Consider the following 26,526-nt stretch of genomic DNA (forward strand, 5'->3'; position numbering starts at 1 on the left):
AGGATGATTCAAGCATTCTTCCACTTTAGGTCTTTCCTTCGGCTCTTTATTGATCATCCACTCGATGAGATCCTTTGCAACCACATCTTGTACATCGTTCATTTGCTCATAGTATACACCAAATGGATGGCGTCCTCCAGAGAGGATGTAGTAAATCAGCATCCCTGCACCCTTTAAAGTTTGAATGACAATTTCAAGATGATTTCTCTCAAAGGAATTCATAAAGCCTTCCGCACATAAGAGGATTATTAGCCAGAGTGCACAAACAACAGTTTTTAACAAACAACGCCAACAGCCCGCCTCTGTGTCCGTTTATATTCTGAAGTCATATTAAATCATGTAATTTTTGGTGATCCAAATCCATGGAATCTCCTCCCTGAATTAATTTAATCATCATCAAGTCTTGCATCTTGACTGGAACATTACACGATGTTTGTGTGCGTCTATGGTCTCCCACATTTTTAATTCTTTCATGTGAGGCAAACTTAAAACATAAAAAAAGAAAAAAAACATTACCTGGATATCAGTGCACAACTCGTATCTTACATAATCATCTTCATCTTCATCCTTTAACGTCTCTGTGGCCATCCAGCCTTCTGTTCCTGCACTACGTGTGTGGTAAGTTGTTTGGCCCTTGGGTAAACGTCGACTAATGCCAAAGTCGGCTAATCTTGCCCTTCCGTTCACATCTGTGAGACAAAATGGTGTAAAATGACTGAGTGAAAAACATTCATTCAAATATTGAGTGATTCAAAATCCCATATTTCTCACTTTTCTTACCTATTAAAACATTTTGTGGTTTGAGATCTCGGTGGAGAATTTGAGGCCTTCGACAATGAAGAGCTTCTAAACTGTCAAGAATGTCATACACGAGTTGCTCTTTATCCAGACTGACATCCTTATTTTTGATATATTCTTCCAGGGTGTATTCACAAAGTTGAAGACAAAGATATCCAAATGTCTTGTCCTCTGCAAAGTCGATATATCGTACAACACGGCTGTCGTACAGCTTTGGAAGTCGCAGAATTGATTTCTCATTCATCAGCACTTGATAGTTGGTTTTTTTCGACATTCTCTTAATTGCCACTTCAGTGCCATCACTTTTCAGCCCCAAGAAAACTTCAGTGCCATCACTTCCCTTCGCTATGCGAAATTCTACATCATTAATGTATATAATGTTTTCAATTCTGGTCACTTGGTTTTCATAAGTGCTTACAAGCTTCTGTAGTTTGTCCCTCCACCTCTTGCTAATTTTTAGCCATACTTGTGTTCCCTCTGGTACAGCTGCACCATCCTCACTCTCTTCATTCAGCTTGCTCAAATTGTTTCCTAAACATCCGAGAGCTTTCAACTCATGTCTGAGTTTCATGATGAATTTATAAATGTCACTATTCAGCATTTTTTTGTCCTTGAGGTCACCAATAATGACATGGAACTTGGAAAGCAACATGTTGGTCATAATTGCAACGGTTTGCTTAAATCCGTGATGTCTTTTTAAGATGACCTGTGGGCAGACAAAAAAAATATTATTACAATATGTGATGTCAATTAAAACACTGGACTAGCAGCCAAGGGGCTATTGTTAGGTTATTATTTGATCTTAATTGTTTGTAATTTGCTTCGAGCACCAGAAACTGTATTATGTAACTGACAACAAAGTATTCTTCATTTTACAGTGTTTTAAGAACCTGTGTCAAAATGCCTTTTCATTCTAAACTGTAGAGGTTTGAACACTCAACACAACAAGATTCGTTACATTATCTATAAACGCGCAAGGTCATGCACTTCGATGTGAGCTGTGATTCACTTGTTGCTACATTTAGGCCTACTCTTTATACAGACGTATTTCTTGTCAGGTACAACTGAAAACAGTCACAGTCAACACTTGACAGGTCTTACTTCTTAAATGCACAATGACGCTGATCAGTTAATTAAAAGCCCTATTCTGATTTTTTAGTTTTACATGGAGAGTTGCGGTGTATGCCGTAAGTGCCGGTCAGTCGTGTCATGTCAGTAGTCATTACCGGATGATCAGTTGTCAGTTAATATTGGAACAACTTTTACATTGGGTAAAAAGGTCTGGAAAGATTATTCCAGGTAATCACAATCTCCAGAATCCTATTCTGTCATATGCCGTTTACAGGTAGTTTTCAGCAGAAGCCTGGCGGCACTTGAAGAAGCAATCAGTTTCGCACTAACTGGTCTGACAAGTTTGTGGCAAACCATGGGTGTTGGCATAAGGCGAACAACATATCAAACCAAAATGATGGCAGCGCATAAATCGATTAGATTAGATTTCTTATCCTGTGCAAATTGGCCATTACACAGCTAAAAGCTCATATAAACCATTCTTATGTTCACGAAACACAGTTAAAACACCGATTGATCAAACCGCAGGAGCGGAAAAAAAACGTCACGCGTCCTGTGGTAAAATTGCATTACACCTACCCAGGTGAAAGTAATCCGGATGATGTGGCCGTGAGGCAGAAATGGACATCAGCCATCATTCATTTGATTATTCACCTTAACTTTTATCATTTATGTATTTTTGCTGTGTCAAATTGTTACTTAACTTGAGTCCACCAGTGAAAGAGGAGAAATGCTATGAAGGAAGGAAAGGAAACAGGACCTTAAGGTTGACCAAGACTGGGTGCTAGTCGAGAACGAGAAGTATTAATATTGATAGATATGTCCTTAAGTTAGTGAAAAACAAAGAAATCGACTTACAGTGTTGAGTTTGTAGGTCCTGTCTTCGACAACTTTTTTTCTGACTCTGCTTCCTCCTCCACCCAATTACCGGAAAATGATACTGTAGCATGATTGGGACAGGCAGATCCCACCCACATACATGCTCGTGATTTACATGCTCAGTTAGCACGTACATCTCCTTTCTCCAGGGCCTGTTTTCATCAGAATCAGAAACAAGTTTATTGGCATGGAGGCGCCTCCGAAGAATTGATTTGGTCACTGATGCAGTTTTGGTACAGGAAAAATTATAAACGTTATACATTTGTAATAAATATGTTGGAATATAATATGTTTCACAATCCTAATAAGTTAATCCTAAAAACACACTTCACACACTTTCATAATAGATTAAATTCACATTCCTCACAGTCCATTGTCTCACCAGTAGATGTCACAAATTCTTGTGAAACATTTAGAAGATTAGGAGGATTTACTGTGAATTTGATCACATTAGCAATTGTGACATGGTGTCATCTTAGAATTACACTTGTTTAAAAAAATTTTTTCCACCAGAGCAGGACAACCTGGAGCTGGAATTATTTTATTTTTTTTGTGCTGATGCTTGAGCTTCTTGAACTCAACCCAGTGAGATATTGAGTTTTTGAAATATGTATTTTGTGTGGACTGTTAACTTCCATCCATCCATTATCTACCACTTTATCCTTCACCAGAGGGTCGCGGGGGGTGCTGTGCCCATCTCAGCTGACATTGGGCAATAGGCGGGTCACACCCTGGACAGTTCGCCAGTCAATCGCAGGGCCACATATAGAGACAAACAACCAATTCACCATTGCATGTTTTTGGACTGTGGGAGGAAGCCGGAGAGAACGGGGAGAACATGCAAACTCCTTGCAGAAAGGCCCTTGTTCCGAAGTTCTTCCAAACGGGGCTCGAACCCAGGAACCCAGGTCTTCTTGCTGCAAAGTCAAGAGTGCTAACCACTACACCAACCGTGGGCCCGACTGTTAACTTGTGGTTTGAATATATACTAGTTTCACTGCAAATGTTGTTTGGGGTCTCCCTGTGTTGTATTACACTGCGTTTAGAATTTTGGTGGTTTGCTTGTTTAGGTTATGTTTTTGGGAGGTTCCTTGTAACCCCTTTTTACAATTGACAAATCTAGTAAAATATAATGAAATACTGCTCACATCCCTGAGGTGATGGTGTGAATTTCTCACAAGCCAAGTTTACATAAAGATGGCATTTTTTTAAGCACGTGGAAACAGCCACTCTATAAGTGTTAAAATTATCTGACTGATGATGCTGTCGTTTCAGGATGGAGGAAAAGCTTCTCATTTGGGTGTTAACACCTGGAGCTGTACGACACTGAAAGTTTGATCTCCAGAGACTTTTTCAGAAGAGAAAGTTTGGACTAAAGTCAAGGGACCCCACTGTAAATGCCGTTAGAAACCTGAAAAACTACACCGCACAGACTGGGAGTGAGGTATTGTTTTTCGTGGCTCTGCGTGTCCGTCTGTGCTTCCGCACTTGCTAATTTGACCAACAGAGTCCGCCAAAGACTTGTTGTGTAAATGGGGCGAAGTCTGCCATTTGACTGCCTTGTTTTAGTTATGTTTTTAAAGCAAGAAAAGAGCAAAATATAGCAAAAAACGTAGTGTGATGCAAGTGATTTTATTAATTCTACAAAGTCAGCCTGTCCAACAAATAAAAGCTGTGTCTGCATAGTGATATACAAGCATATTCAAATAAATTCAATCAACTTAACTCATCACAGACTCCAGGGACTTCTTCACTGCTCTCCAAAACCTTGATCACAAAAATTCTGCAACACAGACACAAGGGTGACATTAGTTATGATAAATATGGCTGTAAGTTAGAGAAATCAACTTACAATGTCGAAATAGTGTCTCTGATGTAAGACCAAAACTTCTCGTCTCTTGCTCCTCCCATTTACAGGAATATTATACTTTTGCATGAAGTATCTTGACGTGACACCAACACCCAACCATTCATCCTGGGAGGAAAGCAGGAAATAAACAACACAATCAGACAAACTTAAAGTGCCTTCACTAGAAATAAAAAAGTGGTTACACCCCTAAACATAGCTAAACATAAAAAAAAAATCTCTGTCATTTGAAAACCTAACTCGCCTATCCACAAATAAATAGCAAAAGAAAATACAGGAACCTTACCTGCCTCCCAAACAGGAAATAAGGCAGGCAGAGAGGGAGACATCCTTTTAAAGCCGGCCTGATCACCATCTCCAATCACCACCTGCAAAAATCAAAAGGGAGACACAACACAAGCGGAGCAGCACCTCCCTCTGGCAGGGAGAATTAACTACATAACCACACTCAAAATACACATGATCATCAATACACAGTCCTAATGATCGATAACTTCATGATAAAAACCACACCTCACAGTCATGTTTCTACACATTTATTTTCATACACAACTGATTAAATTCACACGACCTCTATTTTGAGAATAACATTCGATATGCGTTAAACGTAATCGTACAAAAGAATCCGCATGTTCTAAAGCCTGCATAATATTCTGTTGTTGTTTTTATCATTTAGCCATACCATTCACTTCAAGATCCAGTGTGTAACGTTTAGGAAAGATTGCTTTTTTGCAGACATTTAATATACTATATACGAACCATAAGTATAATCGCTTCAAATAAAATGGGTTCAATTAAATATGCTGTTTCTGAAGGCCGCCATCTTGTTCCGCTAGATTTCTACAGCAGTTAGAAAGGACATTTTTAAGAGGAGGCTTAAGGAAACTATGAAGAATGACATTCTTTCTGGTATGCTGGAGGACACCATAGTTCCATAAACTGTTAAGGAAAGGGAGGGGTGAACTGAGGGGTTATTTATTTGTCACAGTCTGCAAGTTTTAATGACTTTAAAATAAAAAATGAAACCTTAGAATAAGCTTTTTTATATTAAATTTAGACAAGGGCAAGAGACAGGTGATCAGAGGAGATCTCCATGTGTGACAATCTGCAATCTCACCAGTGGTAGAGAGTCACCAACACTTACACACTGGACCTTTAATGAGGAGAAGCACTTTTAGTTTTTTTGAGTTGACTGTGGTCCTGTTAGGAACACCCTCTTTTTTTTTTTTTTGAATGTCATGCTCTTGCAAGTTGTGGTAACATTGTTTTATTATTATTATTTTATCTTTAAATTAAGTGCAAACAACTGTTTGAATTAGTGTCAAACAGGAAGTGGCATTGCTATCCTTGTTTTTTTTTTATATATACATTTTCCTGCTCGAGAATCAACGTTAGATTTTTTTCAAAGAACAGAAATACGTGGACATATTTACATCATTTTTTTGTCCTTACTTATTTAACAAATGTCATCCTCTGTCAAATGTATTTAATATATCTGCGGGCTTTAATCAGTTAAAGTCTAGAACAAAATCAACAGACCAACAACTGTGGTCTCTGGACTAAAACAGTTATCTAAGTGGGGATTTTATATTCATATATGAAATATTTGTCTCAGGCATTAAGCTAATAATGCCTTAGACAATATCATCTATAGCACCTACAGTATATTTTCCACTAAACAACTACACTGTGATCTCCGCTATCATAATTAAAGGTTTGTGCTTTCAAGACATTCACTGTATGAAAGTAAAGCAAACGGGTGTGATACTTTATCACGGCCAGAGGGAGGCACTGTGGGTCAATTAACCCCAGAAGGCAACATCCTGTACAGCACATTATCACAAGGACATGTTGTACACAGCGAGTGTTTTTCATCTGCAGATGTCCCGAATAAAACTAAATTTGTCACATGAGCTTTCTCTGAGGTTTTTACTTGATGGGTGTAAAACTGTCAACATGGGGCGACAGCAATCAAAAATGTCTATACGTCCAATTAGGTCAAATAATATCCTTCAGCAATCTCAGTTATATTTCCACAAGGAGAGCTGCTTTGAACAACTGCAAAACCTACTGGCCCATTTAATATATGGGTATCTCAAAAAGACAGAGGGACCATTGAAACCGGTGACAGGACAAGGCCGTGGAGAAAGAGTCACCTTCAGACGATTCCAAACGCTGCTCGACTCAAGTCCTACTCAAGACAGAAAACCCATGTAGGAAAGTTTGTGGGGGTCCATTCATTCCCCATCACACATATTTTTTTTTTTTAGTGGAAGACGTTTGATTGCAGGAGGTGCAATAGGGCACAGCCCCTCATAAGCTCAAGTCAATGATGATATGCTCAAAGATTTGTGTGTTTCCCTTGAAGCTGGAGGCAAAGATGAAGTCCCTGCGGTCAGTGGAAACCACAGTGAAAGAGCGTGGGGCCTGGATGTACACCTCCTTGAAGCGGTCAAAGAGTTTGTTTTCGTCGTCCCACAGGTAGATCTGTGAGAAGGTGTAGTCACTCCCCAGAGCCAGGTAGTAGCGATCTTTAAAAAAAAATGGCTGCAGAATCATAGATCCGCGTGAGGGAAGGGCCTGGATCTCTGCAAACTGTTTGGCGCCCCAGTGTAGAATCTTGGAGTCCCCGATATATCGTGTCATCGCCAGGTAGAGTTCCCCCTTGATCCGGAAGTGCTTCACAGCGACAACGTCCTCCATATTGGGGATCTCTCCCTGAAGGACAAACTTCTGGTTGCTGCGGCTCCACTGGTAGATCACAGGCACCTGTGAGCGGCTCGCCAAAAGAAGGTGGGCCTTTCCGTCCAAGTCCAAGAATTCTGCATCTGTGTCTCGGTACCACTCATGGAGTGACTGGTATGAATAAAAACCCTTATTGTTCCATTTATAGAGGGTGGATTGGCCTGCTTTTGAGCTGTCAGCAATCACAAAGAACCAGTCAGAGCCAATCTGGAACGCCTCAATGTCATTGGGCTTGGAGATCTTGGACACCTCGATGTCCTGGAACTTGCTGAACCTGCTCTGGTCCTCGTCAAACCTGTAGATGTGGGAACCTCCAAACAGCTGAGCCACGATGACAAACACCTGGTCCTCAATGACGACAGACTTGCAGCCCACAATGGACTGACCTGAAAGGCAGCAAAAGAAAATAAACAAGCGTGCAAGGCGTACGCGTAAGAGCCAACCATGGTATGGACACTGTCATACCTGTGATGTTATCATAAGTCCTGAAGTTCATTTCTATGTGGTCCCACTGGAAAACCATACAGCTTTCGATGCTGGGTGCAGCAATAGTCACATAGACGTCATTCTTATAACTAAATGTGTCGACAGAGAGAGATTCGGATGCAATAGACTGATGGAGGACAAAATCTGTGAAAGAGAACACCAAATGAAAACACTGAGTAGAATTCTTAAGAGGAATACACACTGCTAGACTTTTGACTCTAATGCTGTCTTTCCATTAGGGTACGGTTCGGTTTGGTACAGTATGGTAAGGTGGGTTTGGAAACAGGAAAAGGAGTTTGGCACCAAAATGGAGTGGTATCGGAGCAGGTTATTTTGGTACTATTCCTCATCCATCTATTATCTACCACTTTATCCTCCATAGGAGGGTCAGGGGGGTGCTGTGCATATCTCAGCTGACATAGGGCGATAGGTGGGATACACCTTGGACAGTTCGCCAGTCCATCGCAGGGCCACATATAGAGACTCAGTCCTACGGTCAATTTAGAGTGACCAATTTGCTTCATTCCCAAATCGCATGTTTTTAGACTGTTGGAGGAAGCCGGAGAACCCGGAGAAAACCCACACACTCACGGGGAGAACATGCAAACTCCTTGCAGAAAGGCCCTTGTTCCAACCGGGGCTCAAACCCGGAAATCTGGGTCTTCTTGCTGCAAAGGCGAGAGCGCTAACACCACTACACCAACCGTGGGCCCCACTATTTCTCATGGAAACACAAAAAATACATACTGTACCAAACCAAACCAAACTCAATGTTTGGGATAAGCTGGTACTGATACCAGGAGAAAGGGACGAGCTGCCTCAGGTGTTTCTTACCCGTTGAGACGCACTCATCGTGCAGACTGGTCATGTCATTGAGGCGCTTGTCCTTCATCTCCTCGGGTCCAGCACACATGACATCGGACACTGTGGCATTGGTGTTCTTCAGCCACATCATCAGCCACTTGGCACGACAGTCACACTCAAAGGCATTGCCTCGCAGGTCACTGTAGGAGGAGAGAACTGCATGTTATTGCTGAGACACTAAGAAGTCACCGCAGAAGAAGAATAGAAAGAGAAGAAATTGGATTTATAGAAGCCAAAGGATTGTTCTTTAAAAGGTCTCGTGCGCACATGGGCAACAGGCAGCCCTGGTGCCAGATCTGCAAAACCAGTTCAATCCAGCCTGTGACTTCCTTACCGGTTATCTGAAGATGATGCAACGTTGTGATATGAAAGCAATTTTACAATTCTTTTACATGGGTAGTGTATTCAATTTCAGCCAATAACCCCTCCTAAACGTTACACACTGCAACATGATTTTATGTGTACTCGATGTTCAGTGAGTGACAAACTTACAGCTCGATTAGTGAGTCCAGGTCCACGAAGAGGTCCCTGGGCAAGGATTTGATGTTGTTGTTGGCCAAAGACCTAGAAACAGCAGCAGTTAATCAACACATTGATTAAAAATCAATCAATAAAATAAATTATGATTTAACACGATGTGAAACATACAAGTGAGTCAAGTCCCTGAGTCCTCTGAAGGCATATCTGGACGCAGTTTCTATCTTATTACTCTCAATGAACCTGTGAAAGATAAAAAAAAAAAAAAACAGAAAAGAAGAGAAAGTATTGTGAATCATGTGGTTTTAATTTCATACACATATTGAACACAGTCGTCTCCTGTTTCTGTCATTGGGAATACACCAAGAATCAGTTACACTTTAATGTAAATGATACTTTTAAAGAGGAAACAAAGGTGACTTTAAACAGAAACGTGTAAAAGCCAAACTTCATTTGTATTATGAGATTTTAATCAGGATGTAGACATGATATAAAGATATAGATTATGTCTTAATTTTTTTTAATGAAAAAAATACATACTTTATATATAGTGGTAGAAAAATTTGATCAGGAGTTTCTCAAACAAAATCAAAATGATGATGTTCTCAAATGTCATGTTTTGTCCACAACCCAAAATGATTCAATGTAATTTTTTTGTTGTTTTGTTTTAATGGAGCAAAGAAACCAGGAAATAGTCACATTTAAGAAGCAGATACAATCACAAAACTTACTTAAATTATTTAAAAGAAAACACACAAATATCTAAGATATCACCACTAGAGGGCATACATTAGATACCTTCCCTCTGAAAAACCAGTATAAAACATCCCATTTGTGGATGTTACATTAGAGTGCAATGTTATTCAGCAGTAGCATATAAGATTAATACAAAAATAAACATAAATATACTTAACTATTACACAAAGTCACTCTGAAGCATAAAGAGAAAACACTAGAGGAACTTACAGGTACTCCAGGTGAGGGAGGCCTGAGAAAGCGTCGTCCCTTATAGTCGTGAGAGAGTTGGAATTCAAAAGCCTGTAATGAATCATAAATAACAGACATTAACAGAGGTGACATTATGTATTTGTGTATTTGGAAACTTTGACTGGGAATTAACAGGAATTTATGGGATTTAACGGTAATAAACTGGACATTTCTAAATGGAAAAGTTGGAATATAGCTGGTAGTAGCATAATAATCAAATAAACAATCAGATTTGATGCAAATACAGTTGAATATCAATGCAATTCCTCACATCACACAATACTGACTGCAGGGCTATTGAGGCCACACCCCCTTGATGATATTATGTGGTAGTTATTTTTGATCTATGGTGTTAAATTTTAACTCGCAAATATTGAATCAAAGAATTACAGGAGCTAACTCACTTTCCAGTTCATTCCCATGCATTTTAATGGGAAGTTTCCCCATTTGGAATATTTCTAAAATTCCCAAAGGAAAGTTCCCATGGAAGGTTTCCGGGAATTGAGCAATAGTGCTGTAATGGACAAAAAGGTGCAGACATTTTTTTTTGTCCACCCCCACGTTCATTTGGGGCCTCCAAAGCAAAATATATATTTAAAAATATTTATTATTTTTAAAAGGAGTGTCTTTCCAATCAAGTTTGCCGCTATGAAGTTCCCTACTGTCAAACAGTGACTGTGTCCGTAGAGCAAGGGTCTCAAACTCAAATCATCTGGGGGCCACCTGAGTGTCTAGTTTTTTTTAGTTTAAATGAAATGGTATTTCAAAAATATATATGTATTTATGAGACAAAATTAATTAAAAATTAAATTGATTGGGGGGGGGGGGGGTTTGAGACCTCTGCCTTGGAGGGAATGATATTCAGTGCTGTATATAAAATAGAAAGTGATGCTGTGCTGTAAAGGACTGGTGTGTGAGAATGTGGGAAATCAAATATTAGCAGTGTCTGCCTCACCAGTTCGCAGTATAGGTACACATTTAATTTATTTTTTTTACCCCTGCCCTTCCAAATGTCTGTGCCGCCACTGTCTATAAAAGCCTTGGTTCCCCCAAGTAAAGGGGGGGGGGGGGGGGGTTGGTGCACATGTGAAATGTTATAATCCAGAGTCAGCTTCAGTGTTCTTACAGGAGCTGGAGAGATGGCATGTGAGAGAACATGGCCTCCCTGATCTCGGAAAAAGTCCCATTGACGACACTCCTGGAGGGATTAAAAAAGAGATGATGAGCATGAATTCACAGCATGCAGCCTCGACTGCATCACCTTCCAGCTTCACACTCCGATGATGATGATGTAAAAGGACACGTGCCAGATTCCGTTTCGTATGACACACATGCATTATTGTTAAGTTTAATTTATTTTTAAAAGATGATAAGCATACGAATTAAAAGAGAGGGGCAGGTTACTCACAGAGAATTGATTTCGTTGGGGGTGATCTTTGGGACGTAGGAGGACCCGACGCACATGATGGACTCCCTGGAGCAGCTGCATGTTGAAGGACATCGGAAGCCCTTCTTTAAATGAACGGGCTGACAAAGGCAGCACAGCGACACAATGCCCAGCAATGCCCCGATCTTGAGAGTTGGCAGCATCTTTCTTGCCGGGCTCGCATGTGTGAGGCTCGCTGAGAGTTGGTGTGGAGGCAGCTGATGATGATGATGGTGATGATGATGATGATGGTGGTGGTGGTGGTGGTGGAGGCAGCGCGCGGTTGGTTTCCACCCTGCACCATGAAATGCTGCACTGGCTCCCTGACATCAGCAAATCAGCTGCAGCTCCGACTCCGTCCACTTTCATTATTTATTCAGCCACAGTCGGAGAAGTGTTGTTTAAAACAACCATGCGCCAAAACGTCAGGAGGGGAAAAAAAACACAACATAACACGACGTTCCTAATAAGTTGCAACATACAAACACGAGCTCATATTAACGGTATTTAATTCCCATAGAAAACGTTTCCTTATTAATATACATTTATTTTAATTTTACCGCTATATTAAGTAAAATAAATAAATAATAATAATTCAATTATCATAGTCTCTACTCGAACCAAACGGTCAGTTTAAAACGTTAGCGAAATTGAAATGTTGCTCCACAGAATATTTTTTTTGTCGCTCCCCCCTCCAGGGATGCAGAGCTGCAGCACCATGGACAGCGCCTCCCGAGAAAGAGCCCGTCTGAGTGGGGCGGTGATAATCATGTGTCTGCAGCCTTTACATGACTGTTTACATATTACACATTATGTGCTGCACATGCACTTCAAGTACAGAGACACAGCACACCTTCAACATGAAGTAAAATAAATAAAAATATATATACATTTAAAATATCAAGGCTTTATGGTTGATTTGAAACGAGGAGAGAAAGATATTGAGAGAAAAGGATTGGGAGTATTGTACATGTTAAGACTGAGAAAGAGACGTTTGTTAAACGACAAAGCGAGCTGGAGATAGAGATGAGGAGTAAAAGGAGATGGAAAGAGATGAAGACTGAAAAGGGGACAAAGAAAGAAAGGAGCCCTTGACAAATCTATTTGTCAAAATGTCCATGCAATGAAACATGGAGAGAAGACCTCACTGTCCATGACCTTTCAAAGTAAAAGATAATTAACGCAAATAAGCGCTACGTCTGTTAGAGATGTTTCATACGCTTTCAAAAAAACTCAGCAGCAAAACAAAGCCCAGAAACAATCCTGAGGTTGAAAACTGACACATTTACTAAATGACATAAGTCAAAATCTGCTTTGTGGCCTAAATGTTGGCAGAGGGTTAATCACTACTGCTGCTGATCCAAGACAGAAAGACAGAAGAGGGAGATGAAAAGAGAAAGGAGGAGTAACAGAGATGGAGAGAAAGACATTGGGAGTAAGGGACATCAGAGAGTGACAGAAAGAGTGAGTGAAAGAAAGAATGAGCAAAAGAGAGCGAAAGAACAAAAGACAATGAGTGAAAGAAGAAATAGGGAGTAAATAGAAGTAAGTAAGAAGTAAAAAGAAAAAAGGAAAGAAAAAAGAAGAATGACAATCTACTGTCAAAATGTCTATGCAAGGGGAAATGGAGAAAATTGACAGAAGACAAGTTGAAATCAAAGAGAAAGAAAGAGGAAAAAAAGAAGGTTGAATCCAAATCAAAGAGACATTTTCAGAGTGCAGCAGTGAACTGACTCCAGTGTTTTTCCACTAGATTCTCATGGTTCAATGGTTGAGCTCGGGAACAGCGAGAGTGCTGACACAGCAGCCTGATCCATCTGATCCAGCTCACCCTTCTCAAAGGCAGCCGGGCCCCATTGGTTCTGCGGTTGCCATTGCTGATGCGTTTGAAAAAACAAAACAAAAAAAACACCTGGTCCAGACGCAGGTGCAGCAACGATGAATCCTAGATAATCTGCAGCGAGTCAGAGCACAGGAGGAAATGGGACAATACAGATTAGTCATCAGTCGGAGACGCTTTAGAGGGAGCGCCTATTTTTGTACCTGAACTGCTTCCTAACGAGCGAGAGGTGAGAGCAGCAGGAATAAGACATCGACATTATGACAGATTAGTTTTTATTATGGTAGACTTGAGTTGATCTTGTGCTTAACGAGGAACAAAGTAAATCAATTAAAAAGCGGAAAACTTACCTCAATATTGTTCAATAGTGCAGTTGTTTTAAATATTACTTTAATTATGATCATGTTACAGTCGAGTACCAGAACTTGTAATTTTGGCAATTTCTCAGGACAGCACAGCTCTCAACAAAACTATATTTCCCTTTCCATAACGTTGCCTATATGGTATTATCATTTCACAGACATTTGCTCTCAGAACTTGGCTGAAGTTTGCATTGTGTGCAGAGAGAAATTAGCCAAACGCTGCTAGCTAGCAAGTCAAAATGTCGCTGTAAAGCACCACGAGACAAAGCATGGCAACAGATTGTGCGCACGTGATCCGGTATGTTTCACTGAATGAAGATTCATAATTTAGTGTTTAATGATTTAGTTATACTGACAAACAGGTCTTTGTATGGTGGCAGATTTGGCAATACAATTACTAGAATGAAAACAATGTATTGTGATGAAACGGTCAACACACAGGAGTCTGATCATCGTATGTGTTAAAAGTAATTCAGTCCATGTTCTTGGTTCTTTCCCGAGAGCAGCAGTGAATGTTTCCTTTCCTGAAACGAGGAGAGATCTATTTTTGGTGTTCACCATCGATTATCTGTTACATGCTATTTGTTACCAAGCCTGAAAATAAATGAGCTAATCCAATCCACCGGGTTCAGATGGAGTTAATGGCCCAACTGCTCTTGTATCACATTACAATACACAGAAGGCAGTGGATTGTTTAGTGCGTCTACGACTGGAAAAGCAGACGGCGAATTTCATTACAGTTTACAGAATATTTTATGTTTTATTTTATGTTTTGCAAGGGCAAAATCGCCACACATTAGTGGTTAAGACCATGGATATTTGAGGCAAAAATTTTTTTGCAGCCGTTTTGGTTTAATTTGAGATCAGTGGTTAACAACAAGGCTTCTAGGATCATAATGTCCTAACTATGGCGATTCATTATCAGAACTTCATAGTTTTTTTTTGTGTTCATGCTCAGTCTATAACCTGTGCCAAAACACAATCACACGGTTCAAACAGAGCAGATAATTTGTAGACTTCTACGCGCTAAAATAAAAGCTCTTGTATCTGTTGAGTCAGTCTTGTGTCGTGTCAGTCTCGTGCGGCGTTATGTCCTCCTGGCTAGGCGAAGGCACGGCTGAGCTGCTTTTGGCCGTGTTTAAGTCTTTCTTCAGAGTTTTCAGGCACTTGTCCAGCCGTTTCAGGCACAGCGTCACGTCCTCTCGGGTGATGCCCACGGCCGAGGCGGCGTTGAGGTAGGGGCAGGGATACGTCTCAGAGTGTGACATGAAGCCACGGAACGTGTGCCCACTTACGGTCTGCTCCTTGCCCAGTGGTATTACCCTAGAATCACGGATGAGAACAAGGATCATCGTAGGTGATTATTTAATAAATCACAACTGGAATCAACTAGTTTGATACATAACCTATTGCTCATTGTATGCACATTGTTTGACTCACTTGATTTATAAACGGAATGACTTCAATAACATGGCCTGATATAGACATTGACGACAAGCAAATTATTTACACTGACTATTCCAACAGTAACAGGACCAGATCGCCCTCGATTGAGTATTCCGATATTGAAATCCTACATTGTGTCAAACTTCTCCTGCCTCCAAAGTATCAAACGTCTGCCTCCGAGTTTCACTGCCGTCAGCAGAGTTGAGACTCGCTTTAATGTGAAATCAATTACCGGCTAGCTATTAGGAGGATGTGATCATCTCTCACTCTCATACACGTGGGAGAGAAATGTATCACAATATGATGTAGAGCTGTGTGCATGCGTTTTCCTGGGAAACAGAATAGCTCACAGTTAATGTGTGCGTGTGTGTGTACCTTCTCAAGAGTGTTCACACTGAAGTGTATGACATAATATGATATTATGATATGATATAAATATATGCTACTGAGAGACAGGGATAAACGATTTAAGGAGATCAAATTCAAGGACTTTCCAGGACCAATTACCTCAAATTCAAGGACAGAATGTGCCAACACAGCTTAAGATGGGAGGGCAACTTGTCAGAGATGCTTCGCCCATGGCATCCACTTCTATTGATTTGCAGCACGCTCTGCATCTGGCCAAGTGACCGTCTTTGGGGCAAACCGGTCTGTCATTTTCTTTAGTGAGCCAGAGATCTTTGCATTCCTGAGGCATCACATAATTTGCTTTCACTTCCTCAACATTACCCACTCATCGATCTGCATGGAATCTCACATCAAGGTTTGTGTAGCGCACAGTGTACGTAGGCCAGCGCTGAATAAAGCAATGCAGGGATGCATGAATCATCGAAGTAGGTGGGGCCACAACAAACAAGGGTTTGCCACATTGGTGGCAGGAGACATTTACCGAAATATCAACATGCACAAAATTCAAACAAATCAAGGGCATTGAAAAAAAAAGTCTCTGACTGATACACTTTCAAGAACCCGTGGGAACCCTGTGCAACACTGTGAGCACAGAAAAATGCTAATTTGATGGAGGCGTGGAGGCTCTAACTGTTTTTTTTTTTTTTTTTTAAATCAAGTAAAGGGATTGATCGAAATATTAAAACCGAGAGCGACGACCAGGAGGTATGGATAGGGAGGGAGAAAATGGCCCTGCTGCAGTGTTTATCCTCACTGTGTGCATGGACATGGAAACATCCAATTAAATTAGGCAACCATGACAGGATGGGCTGTCTCATTATCTTAAGTAGTTTCCACCACTCCACCATATTCCGCAGGTCTGGCTGCCTGATTGCTGATTTTTGTTTAGGCAACACTCCTGCTCATTTTTAGCTTTTCATACCTGGCGCCTGAAACTTGCCGGGTGAACAGCATGGAGCCCAGCTGCGTCACTGCCTTGTCGTCCTCAGCCTGCAAACCATCCAGAGACATGGCTGATGGAGAAACGCACAACACACACGCGGTCAGCATCTCTAACTAAATTAATCGAGTGAGAGCAAACATAGAATTCACAACATCAGGCAAAGTATATGGACAAATGATGGAGTTGATGGCCTGTAGCCAGTATATTGAGCTCACCCAGCGAAATGGGGTTATGTGGGGTGTGAAGCAATCGCTCCCCGTGTGCAGAGGCCAGACTCTTCAGCTCCTGAGCCAGGAGCAAATACATTTCCTGCAGGCCATGCAGACGTGGAGAAAACATGAGACAGAACAAGGGCGAGGGAGGGCAATATAAAAAACTATAAATAACCACACAATGCTTCCTTCACACACCATCACAGTCTTATTTTAGCAGCTCCCGCTTTTTCGCTCAAACCTCCAGTTTCACATCACACCTGCACACCTGGGATCAATTAGAGAAGCAGGGGAGGATGGATGCATTTTGAGATTTTAGCAGCCACATGGTTTATATACTGTAAATGCTGACAAAGCGTGTTTTTTGTATTTTGGAGAATGAAAGCAGCTGAGGAAGGGTGAAGGGAGTTTGGAACAGCTGCGATAAGACCAGGGCCCGGGAGGCAAAGCAGCTCAACAACAGATCGCAGTGTTTTTGTTGCGGCTACAGATTCCCCAGTGGAGAGTTGCATGTTAACAAATCGGCTCGGTGCAACTGGGTGTGTGGGTGTCAGCGTGCTCTGCTGACTCATACTTTTCACGTTTGAAAGCATCAAGAAGGGAAACATTTTCTGTATTTAAACACAAATGGCCTTTCAATAATGCCAAGCGTCATATTCTCCAATACCAAAGGACAATTTTATCATCCTAAAAAAAGATAATGAGGAAATGACGAGCATGTGCTGGCTAAAACCACCATCCCAAAACCACACTCCATCTACCAGCTCTTTTCAATAATCTACACTTTTTTAAACGGCTAGTGGAGGTTGTAAATGAATCTGGACGGATGAAACATGTTGAAATATTTAAAAGCTTTTGACTCAGTTCTCTACACGCTATGGTAAAACGGCTCCACCACATTAATTATGGATCATGTGGACCAAGAGACCAAATCAATAACTCCTGATGGCTGCATCGGGTCATATGAGAGGCCTGGAGGACTTTCCTAGATGCATGGGTCAATTTTTACGATAATAGTTTTGTGTTTATTGTACGTCTTCCTGGAAGGGTTTCATGTTTAGATTTCTACTTTCGGTCGATTTTAATTTGTATAATTCCATCTGAGGTTCTGATTACAAAGGTCTGAGCATCAGGATACGTAAGACAGCGACAGCTCAGTACACTCACGGTATGTTTGGAGCAGGTGAGAATATGCTGCAGTGCCTCTAGTTTAGACAGGGGGATGCTGCATTGTGAGGATGTCTGCTTTAAAGCAGGGAGCCACCAGGGGATGTTCTGTTCTACTGGATCAATTTTATCTTGCTCTAGCACACACCACCCTTCACAGACCGCAGTGCCTGTTCAAGCTGAAATTCTCACTTCCTCAGTCAGACTGCAGGTAGAAGCTCTGCACACACGCACATAATGTGCTGCAATTCAATACAACTTATATAAGCTGTTCTCCAGGGGAAAAGCTGTTGACACAGCACACTCACAGAAGGGTATTCAGTATAACTGGGATGTATGACTGACAACACTGCAGTGTTTCTACAGTATTGTGCTGGTCATATCAGCACATTTATCACACCACACTTCAACAGTGCTATATTCTGAGAAGCAGACACTCGGGTAATGTTTACTGGGTTAAACCGATGGGGTACATGACTGAGACCGAAAAACGCAGCCCGTGCTGCAGCGTAACGTGTGCATGCTCTCTCACCTTCCTTTCTGACAGAAGTTTCTTATAGCCTCTGGCTCCCAGTGTGAGAAGAGTTATGAGGACGTCAAGGGAGGGCGAGGCTGATGCTCGACCTGGACATGGACAGACCAAGAGGTGACTTTGTGAGACAGTACACTGCACACTATACAAGGGCAGTTTCTGCGTCACATTTTATCAAAATATATTCTACTCAAATCTATTACAGAGACAAACGCTTCTAATCCTGAAGGTATAAACATCCTGAGATTAGATTTTTTTTTATCCTGCACCAAAGAAATGCACTTGTTATTGCAGCAAAAAGGGGGTCAGTGGTAGATTAATTTGACATTTTCAACAAAGCAACAACAAATGGGATAATATAAAAATGTAAACACAACATTTCATTATTAACATTTAAAAATTGAAATAGCATATAAGATATAACATTCTCCTAATCCTTCTCGTGTCACTACACAGAACTAGTGTGTCATAATTTAACATTTCATAAAAAAAAGTATGAATATTAATGCTACTTTAAATGTGATATCTAGTCATAGACTTGAAAAAAAAAAGTGTCTTTCATTGTGTAAAACTCAGCAATACAAAACATGCATGTAAAACTGTACAAACATGTCTACACATTAATTCACACCCACTCACCTGGGTACATCCTACTTATCTCCTGTATGAAAGCCTCATCGAAACCTGCGATAATGGCGCCACCTACTGGAACCATGAAGTTCTTGTCTAAGCTCTGTACAAAGGCATCTATTCTTCCAACACGAGCCCCCTGAGGACAGAAAATGTTATCACTGACCAACTGCCAGGTGTGATGCCAGTGACTTGGGGAATTAAGTATTTTCAACAGTGAGTCAGCATTTGATGACATTTACAGATAACACGGAGAACTTGCTGACTGCAAAAGGATTGTTATATTCACAATTTAAATGTGTTCTCCACTTAAAATCCAAAATGGTTGATGCCAATTTTTCCGTCACAGCTGAACACTGAATTAAAGCTCAAACACCACATTCCAATGATATGTTGGTTGTTTCATTGTTTTCTGCCTCAACAATGCAAACGAGAGAGTGAATGGAGCCTACCTGTTGAATGAGGTGCATGCATTTGGACGACTGTACGCCGTATGCGTTGTTAACTATGTGGGGGACACTGTATTTGGCACACATAGTGGCCAGCTCCTCAAGCCTGCAAGACAAGGTGACACAAACATTTGGTAAAGGCCACTGTGAATATATCGTACATCATTTTTATTAAAGTTCTGTGTTATCTGTTGTAGTGTTGGTGATTTGTTCGTCTCACGTCTGCTGCGACTCGAGCGAGACAGCAGCGAAAATGACACTTACTTACTACACAGATACTCACTGGGATATATATCCCAAATCTGTGTATATGTGTAGTACATACACATACACATATACACACATATACATATATACATATATACACCTTTGACTTTAATCATATGTGAACATCTAAAAGCCTGCTCGTATCACCTGTCAGGGACTCTCGGGGCGAAGCAGGAAGTTGTTGAATGAACACACAGGACATTCTCTGCTCCAAGCTCCTCGATCTTGCGCTCGACCGCTTCCAGGTCTGTGCGCAACTCGTCGCCTTCCAGAACATTCTCCACCACCACTGGTTCGTAACCTGATGAGACGAGTTGAACGTGAGCAAAGTGTGGCGGAAAGCCCTAAGCTGTGATTGTGTGCGTGTCTGAGACTAAACCACTACTAAAGCCTTAGGTATTCCGAACTCGTTTGCAGCTAATATTTCACTATTTTTAGTCCAACTTCCTGTAGCTCATAAATTTATGATAACGTGTGAGTGTCGCATAACACAACAACAAGCTGGCCACCCAATCAGATCATAAAACAGAATGTTGACAGTGGGATGTCCTTGACCTGGACACGAATGAGGTGACTTTGTGAGGTTGTGCCAACAGTACAGTAGGTTGGAAAAAGAGATGGGAGTAAATGTGGCTGGAATAAACACCTGTACTTGGAACCCTTTTGCAGATGACTGGCTCCTCTTCTTATAGTCACATCATCCTCTCCAAAGAGAGCCATTATTCTCTTTGTGCTTTATTAGCAAGCAAGGTAAAGCGAGACTTACAGTACCTCTAGGGTGTAAATATTACTCGGGTTTAATGTAGGTGTGACTAAAACATCATTTAGTTTAACACTTGGACCAGAACGTAGGTGAGTAAACACAGATAATTAGTGTCAAAAACCATTTGGGAATAAAATTCTCAGTCTGTTCTCTTGTCTGTGTGTAACATTTATAATCACCTGCTGTGATCATGGCTTTGAAACAGGACTTCTGGTCGATGCGAGGCCAAATGATGTAACGAGCCTTGGGCCTCCGATGACGAAGGGTCAGGAAGCACAGAGTAAGGCTCATTCCTGTTGCCATGGGAACGACAAAGCAGCTTGCTGCGCTCCGCACACCTAATATCAAGAAAAGAAAAACATTATTTTCTTTTCCTTCTCAGCTCTCCTTCTTAAAAAAACAACCCTGATGATCGATGAAACCATGAGCACAAATTTGATATTAGAAAACAGACGAGATGTTTGCACTGCATTGTGGGAAATGTAGGATTGACTTTTCATTTTATATTTACCTGCAAGCTTTATGATGTCCAGCACAACAGAGTTGGTGAGCTTGTTGAGCAGACTGGATCCTGCTGCTTTAGGCTGAACAGCAGCGATGTCACCTGACCGACCGATGCCGTGGATCAACCTAAATGGAAACAGCTGAACGTCATGACAGGAAATGTTAAACCTCAGTGTGAAGTGTGTGAATAGAGCCTGATCAATAATCATTATAATGTGTAGATTTTAGATTCCATAAAAGCAGATGACCAGGTGTAGAGAGGACAGTCATTACATTAGACTATTGCGCTTATCTGATTTTTATGGGACATTTAGGAACTGATGGAGCACTCATCTTTGTTTTTGTCACTTTCCATTCCTCCAGAGAGACCCCCCAAAAAGAGTGTCAGTATCTTGGATTTTATTGTGGAAACATTTCAGTTCACACTCGATTGAAAGTTAAAAGCTCTAGATTCTAGAGTTGTCTGGAAGATGGAACAGAGATGTAAGTTTACTTATTTTATATAAACTATAACGAAATATTTGCATGAGATAGGGCAAGATGGGGGCAGAGGATCCACTGTGGCGACCCTAAAGGGAAAGACTGAAAGAAGAAGGAAAATATCCTGTTTCCAAAGACAGAAATTACATTTTTACTTAATTGATTTTTATTTTATTTGATAAACTATTCCACTAGACCGTTATGAAAAATATTAAACTTTAAAAAATTAAAGATTAAACAATATGAGAATAAAATATCTGCTAATTTTCATTGAAAATCAATATCAAACTCTCTGTAATCCAAATGCCTTTGAATTGTAAGAACATAGAACAGTATCATGCAGAGAGGATCCAATCAAATAGAAGTGAGTTGAACCTGTAATGTCGTCTTGCCACCAGGCTGGAAGCCACGCGGCCTTCCCTCTCCCCGACGCCACAGTTCCCAAGGAAGTTATTGCTGTCCATCACGGCCAGCTCATTCAGAAAGAGCTCGATGGTGCTCTCACTCCAGCCTTCCTCTGGACACTTGCCCTGCAGACACACACACAAGACGTCGTCGGTGCATTTTCTGGAGTCGCACCGAGAAAAACTGTAAAGTCACACTGTTTGACTTTACCTGTTCCAGTAAGAGTCTGATGAGCTGCTCGTGGCTCCGCCGTGCCTGACATCCCTGTCGAACGTAGGAGGCTGAGACTATCTTCTCACTCAGGGTGAAGTTTTCACTGTTCATCTCTGCCACGCAAAGATCAATGTTTTATTACCCCTGAAAGGAAAGCTATTACATTCTTTTTTGACAGTTTAGAGCAGAGATCTCAAACTTCCTTGAGCCATATGCAGCACGCCATTTAAAATCAACTTTAAATGTCTGTCTTTAATGTTTATGGATTTTGGAGAAGAAAATAAATGATAAAGCACGGCACACATGAATGGACGCACACCAGTGTGACTACCAGCTCGTGTTAGGGCTTGAATAAAAATGGAATTGCGATTATTTTGACAGGAATTGAGGTTGTGATCAGAGAGAATGGTTATTTTTACATCATTATTCTCATTTTCATTCAAAAAACATATATAAATGTGTGATATTTGTGCAGATCTGTGAGAAACAAAGACATTCTCTTCAGTATGTAGAATATGATGTGTATGGATAAAAAAAAAAGATTAATCTACAATGATATTTCGACACACATTTTGGCGTTAAATACTGCGCCTCCTGCGATTTGAAAATTGCAGTGGGTCGTATTTGGGATTTTGATCAAATTTCAATTAATTGTACTGCCCTAGCTAGTGTCGTCCAGGGGTTGCCTTGTTTAATTGTTGTTTGCTTTGTGCAGTGCCCTTGAGTGTTGAAAATTAAATGCATTATTATTATTATCTATATATAGACTAGACCAGGGGTGTCAAACTCAAATACAGTGGGCCAAAATTTAAAACTGAACAAAGCCACGGGCCAAGGTTGAACAAATTAACCTTTTAATAGGGACCCAAACAAGTTTTGCATTGAATATTGAACAAGCAAGGCTTACATAACTTTATAGTGACATGCAAAATCGAGTTTCAAATAATAATAATAATAATAATTAAAAAATATCAATGGCATATCAAATAAAATTTAAATAAAAAATTGAATGCCTCTTTTCTATTTGCAGCCTTCTGAGCTAACAAATTTGAAAATACCGCTATACTGACCATCAAAGTCGCCAAATCGCCGGCTAAACTCAGCGCGATTGCCGCTGTATAATACCAGCGGGCCAGCTCTAATGTTAATTTGATATTGCCTCAAGGGCCAAATGAAATTACACGGCGGGCCAAATTTGGCCCGCGGGCCAGAGTTTGACACCCATGGACTAGACTATATACATATAATGTTTATGTACGTTTTCCAATGCAACTATGTTGGTAAAATTTAAGTAAATATGTCAGTAAAATGAATTAAACTTGGTTTCTATTTCTGGGCTATTCTTGTTTTGTGTTAGCAACAGTTGCGTTGATATTTATCGTAAGTCGTGTCGTCATCACAATGCGCAACAACTTTTCTATTATGAAGCGTGCCTAAGTTAGCAGGAGGTTTGATATTCGCTGGATATTCGTTTTCGAAAGACATTTTCTCATGCTGACTACTGTAGTAGTTGCCAATGGTAGGCAGCTACTTACTACAGGTGAAGTTTTGTTGATATCTGCCATTATCGTGAAACAGTATGAAATTAAATATTTAAAATATTCACCAAAAAGATATGTTCTCATTCTGTTTGCTGTAGTAGTTGCCAATGGTAGGCAGCTACTTACTACAGGTGAAGTTTTGTTGATATCTGCCATTATGTTGAAACTTCACCAAAAATCAACAAAAAGATATTTTCTCAATTTCATACTGTTTCACATTGATGGCAAATATCAACAAAACTTCACCTGTAGTAAGTAGCTGCCTCCCATTGGCAACTACCACAGCTATCAGAATGGGAACATGTCTATTTGTTGATAGAGAAAATGTATTTCGAAAACGAATATCCAGCGAATATCAAACCTCCTGCTAACTTACCGTATGCACTCTCTATTATGATGAGGATTGATTATGATTTACTCGGACCCCAATCAGTAGCAGCTGTGCGTGACGTGTTTGTGTATGTGCCAGGATCCCACAATCAAACGTTCTTCTGTATTTCATCAGGAAACGCAGACCGTTGGTTAATTTATAGCAGCCTCGTGAAGTTTACAACAGGAAAGTGCTAGCTGCAGTGCTAACGCACGAGAGCGTGCAGTTTGGACGCGGCTGTTACGTTTTTAACGTTCTTACCTTTCCCGCTCCAGTCCTCGCGTTCACACGGTCTCAAACCAGCTCCAGGCTAAAAACAGGTCGGCAGAGTTTCACGTGGAACACAAGAAGGAGCGGAGCGGAGCAGCAGAACACGCGATAACAAGCCGACAACTGTAGCCTAGCCTGTCAGGCGGTCACGTGACCAGAGAGCGCACGTCATGTGACTAATGATGCGTTCACGTTCGTGTGGCGTAAGAGCCACTTTTGATTTAGACTACATTTGACGAAAAACGTCGACTAAAAACAAAACAACAACAATTCGACTATTTGAATAAATCATTTTTATTGAACAAACAAAAAACTGAGCGAATTGAATAAAGCATTATAAGAATGTAGGGAAAACAAATAATTGGCTAAAATGTTGAAGCTTTTTTTTCTTCAAATAAATTGACATCCAGCTTAAATTATACACTATGTCATTCAAGTACTTGTTTAAAAACCACATACACATTTCTGCATACTATCATACGTGGATCACATTTAAATTAAAAGAAAGAAAGAAAGAAAGAAAGAAAGAAAGAAAGAAAGAAAGAAAGAAAGAAAGAAAGAAAGAAAGAAAGAAAGAAAGAAAACACTATACTACAGCTGTTAGATTAATGTAATGGACATATTGTGACATATTGTGGACCAATGTATTATATTATATATTATATTATGTAGTAATTATATTAATGTAGCATTCTCTGTCACTTTGTCTATTCTTTGTTTTACATATATATATATCTAATATGTATAAAATATATATGAAGCAACATATTTCAGCAAAGGATTATATTGTATTATATTTGCTATATTGCAATTCTTTTCTGGGATGATCACAGTGTAGCATATATCAGATGAGTAATAAGTACATCAACAAGCAATATAAGTGTAAGTAAAGTAAAAAGTGCAATTGACATAAACATATTATCCTTGCACAGTGTGTAGAATAGTCCTCCCCAAAACATAAAACAATTAGTTTTATAAAACAAGTTGTTTGTTTGTTTGTTTTTTGCAGCAAGGGGGAGAGAAAGATGGCAGTGTGATGGCATAGCAGGGCTTTCAAATCAACAGCTATGCCAACATCTTGCCTTCCTTCCTAGACCCATGTTCACATACTGTTTAGGGTGGTTTCATTCATTCATTCATTCATTCATTCATTCTTTCATTCATTCATTCATTGGTAAAATCCTCCATCTTCATCCAGGAGGTGAACAGCGCTCACATGGCACATGGATTGGAAAAAAAACAGTGGGTCTATATTTAAGAAATAAATTAAAACATTCACATGCATACATTTTGACTAAACTAATTTAGTTTATAAATTAAAATTGATGAAAAAAATAAAATAAAATAAAATACAAACTTCCTCATAAATGTCAGACTACTGTTCAGATGTACAGATCCAGCCTACCTGTTGCTCCATGTGCGTAAAAACGAGAATCCACTCACTCTCCCTCGGTCCTCGTCCATGTTGTCCTGTTGTCAGCGTCAGCAGAATTAAAAGTAGGCTGAGGGTGGAAGCGATAAAAGTTCGCTTCAAAAAAAACGCCCACTCGTGTTCAGAGAGCCAGTGGATGACTGTGCAAGGCAGTTCCCAGGGCGGTGGGGTAGGTGTGTTTTCTGGGCTTGGCTGCATGGGCACAGCGCTGGCGTGGCTTCCTCCACCTTTGGGAGCTGACGAGGTTTCACACACTGACCTGATTTCCCCCCACTCAGGAGTGACTGATCATAGGATTCTCAAAGATTTAAATACACAATGGTCACAGACATTAATTAAAAAAAAAGAAAAAAAAGGTAAAATTGTCAAAAACAATGATGATAATAATAATAATATAAAAAAATATATATAATAATGTGGTTCTCAAATGAGTTCTCAAGAATTTATTATCCTCATACAATGAGATAATATAATAATAATAATTGAATCACAAAAGTCAGCAGCAATAAATTTTTCCATTTAACATATTTAATACATTAATTCTCATCAAATAATGAGACTACACTGTAAAAAAATGAATGGTTAACACACTTAAAAAAACACACTTGCTTTATTTGGGTGTCAAGTCAAAGTTTGTCAATCATTTTCCTTCCTTTCTTGGGGGAATTTTCTTTTTAGCTTAAAGAAGCTTA

General features: G+C 40.2%; 2 protein-coding genes across 2 annotated transcripts; both read right to left on the reverse strand.

Annotated features, from left to right (window-relative positions):
* Positions 1-6,928: 6,928 nt before the first annotated feature.
* On the reverse strand, positions 6,929-11,797 carry lgi2a (leucine-rich repeat LGI family, member 2a; the record flags this gene model as incomplete). Its single annotated transcript, XM_083910436.1, has 8 exons — positions 11,583-11,797; positions 11,301-11,372; positions 10,154-10,225; positions 9,359-9,430; positions 9,203-9,274; positions 8,681-8,850; positions 7,826-7,990; positions 6,929-7,746 (listed from the first exon to the last, which is right to left on the reverse strand). The coding sequence occupies exons 1-8, from the start codon at positions 11,762-11,764 to the stop codon at positions 6,929-6,931; spliced, it is 1,623 nt and encodes a 540-aa protein (XP_083766562.1). The 5' UTR covers positions 11,765-11,797.
* A 1,932-nt stretch (positions 11,798-13,729) lies between these two features.
* Positions 13,730-24,534, reverse strand: sepsecs (Sep (O-phosphoserine) tRNA:Sec (selenocysteine) tRNA synthase). The gene is made up of 12 exons (XM_083909877.1): positions 24,394-24,534; positions 22,219-22,334; positions 21,979-22,133; positions 21,131-21,249; positions 20,799-20,957; positions 20,004-20,157; positions 19,593-19,695; positions 19,150-19,279; positions 18,511-18,602; positions 16,815-16,908; positions 16,579-16,669; positions 13,730-15,125 (listed from the first exon to the last, which is right to left on the reverse strand). The coding sequence occupies exons 2-12, from the start codon at positions 22,330-22,332 to the stop codon at positions 14,858-14,860; spliced, it is 1,479 nt and encodes a 492-aa protein (XP_083766003.1). The 5' UTR covers positions 22,333-22,334; positions 24,394-24,534; the 3' UTR covers positions 13,730-14,857.
* Between the last annotated feature and the right edge of the window lie 1,992 nt (positions 24,535-26,526).

This window comes from Microchirus variegatus, assembly GCF_963457635.1.
Source record: "Microchirus variegatus genome assembly, chromosome: 2".
In the NCBI taxonomy this organism is placed as follows: Eukaryota; Metazoa; Chordata; class Actinopteri; order Pleuronectiformes; family Soleidae; genus Microchirus; species Microchirus variegatus.

Bases quoted from the DNA above. Each gene is read 5' to 3' on its own strand.
- sepsecs (XM_083909877.1), bottom strand. From the start codon at position 22,332: ATGAACAGTGAAAACTTCACCCTGAGTGAGAAGATAGTCTCAGCCTCC. The intron at 21,250-21,978 runs GTTCAACTCACT...GTTTCCATTTAG, and splicing joins GTGGCAAGACGACATTACAG to GTTGATCCACGGCATCGGTC. The intron at 19,696-20,003 runs GTGATACGAGCA...CTTGTCTTGCAG, and splicing joins GCCCCGAGAGTCCCTGACAG to GCTTGAGGAGCTGGCCACTA.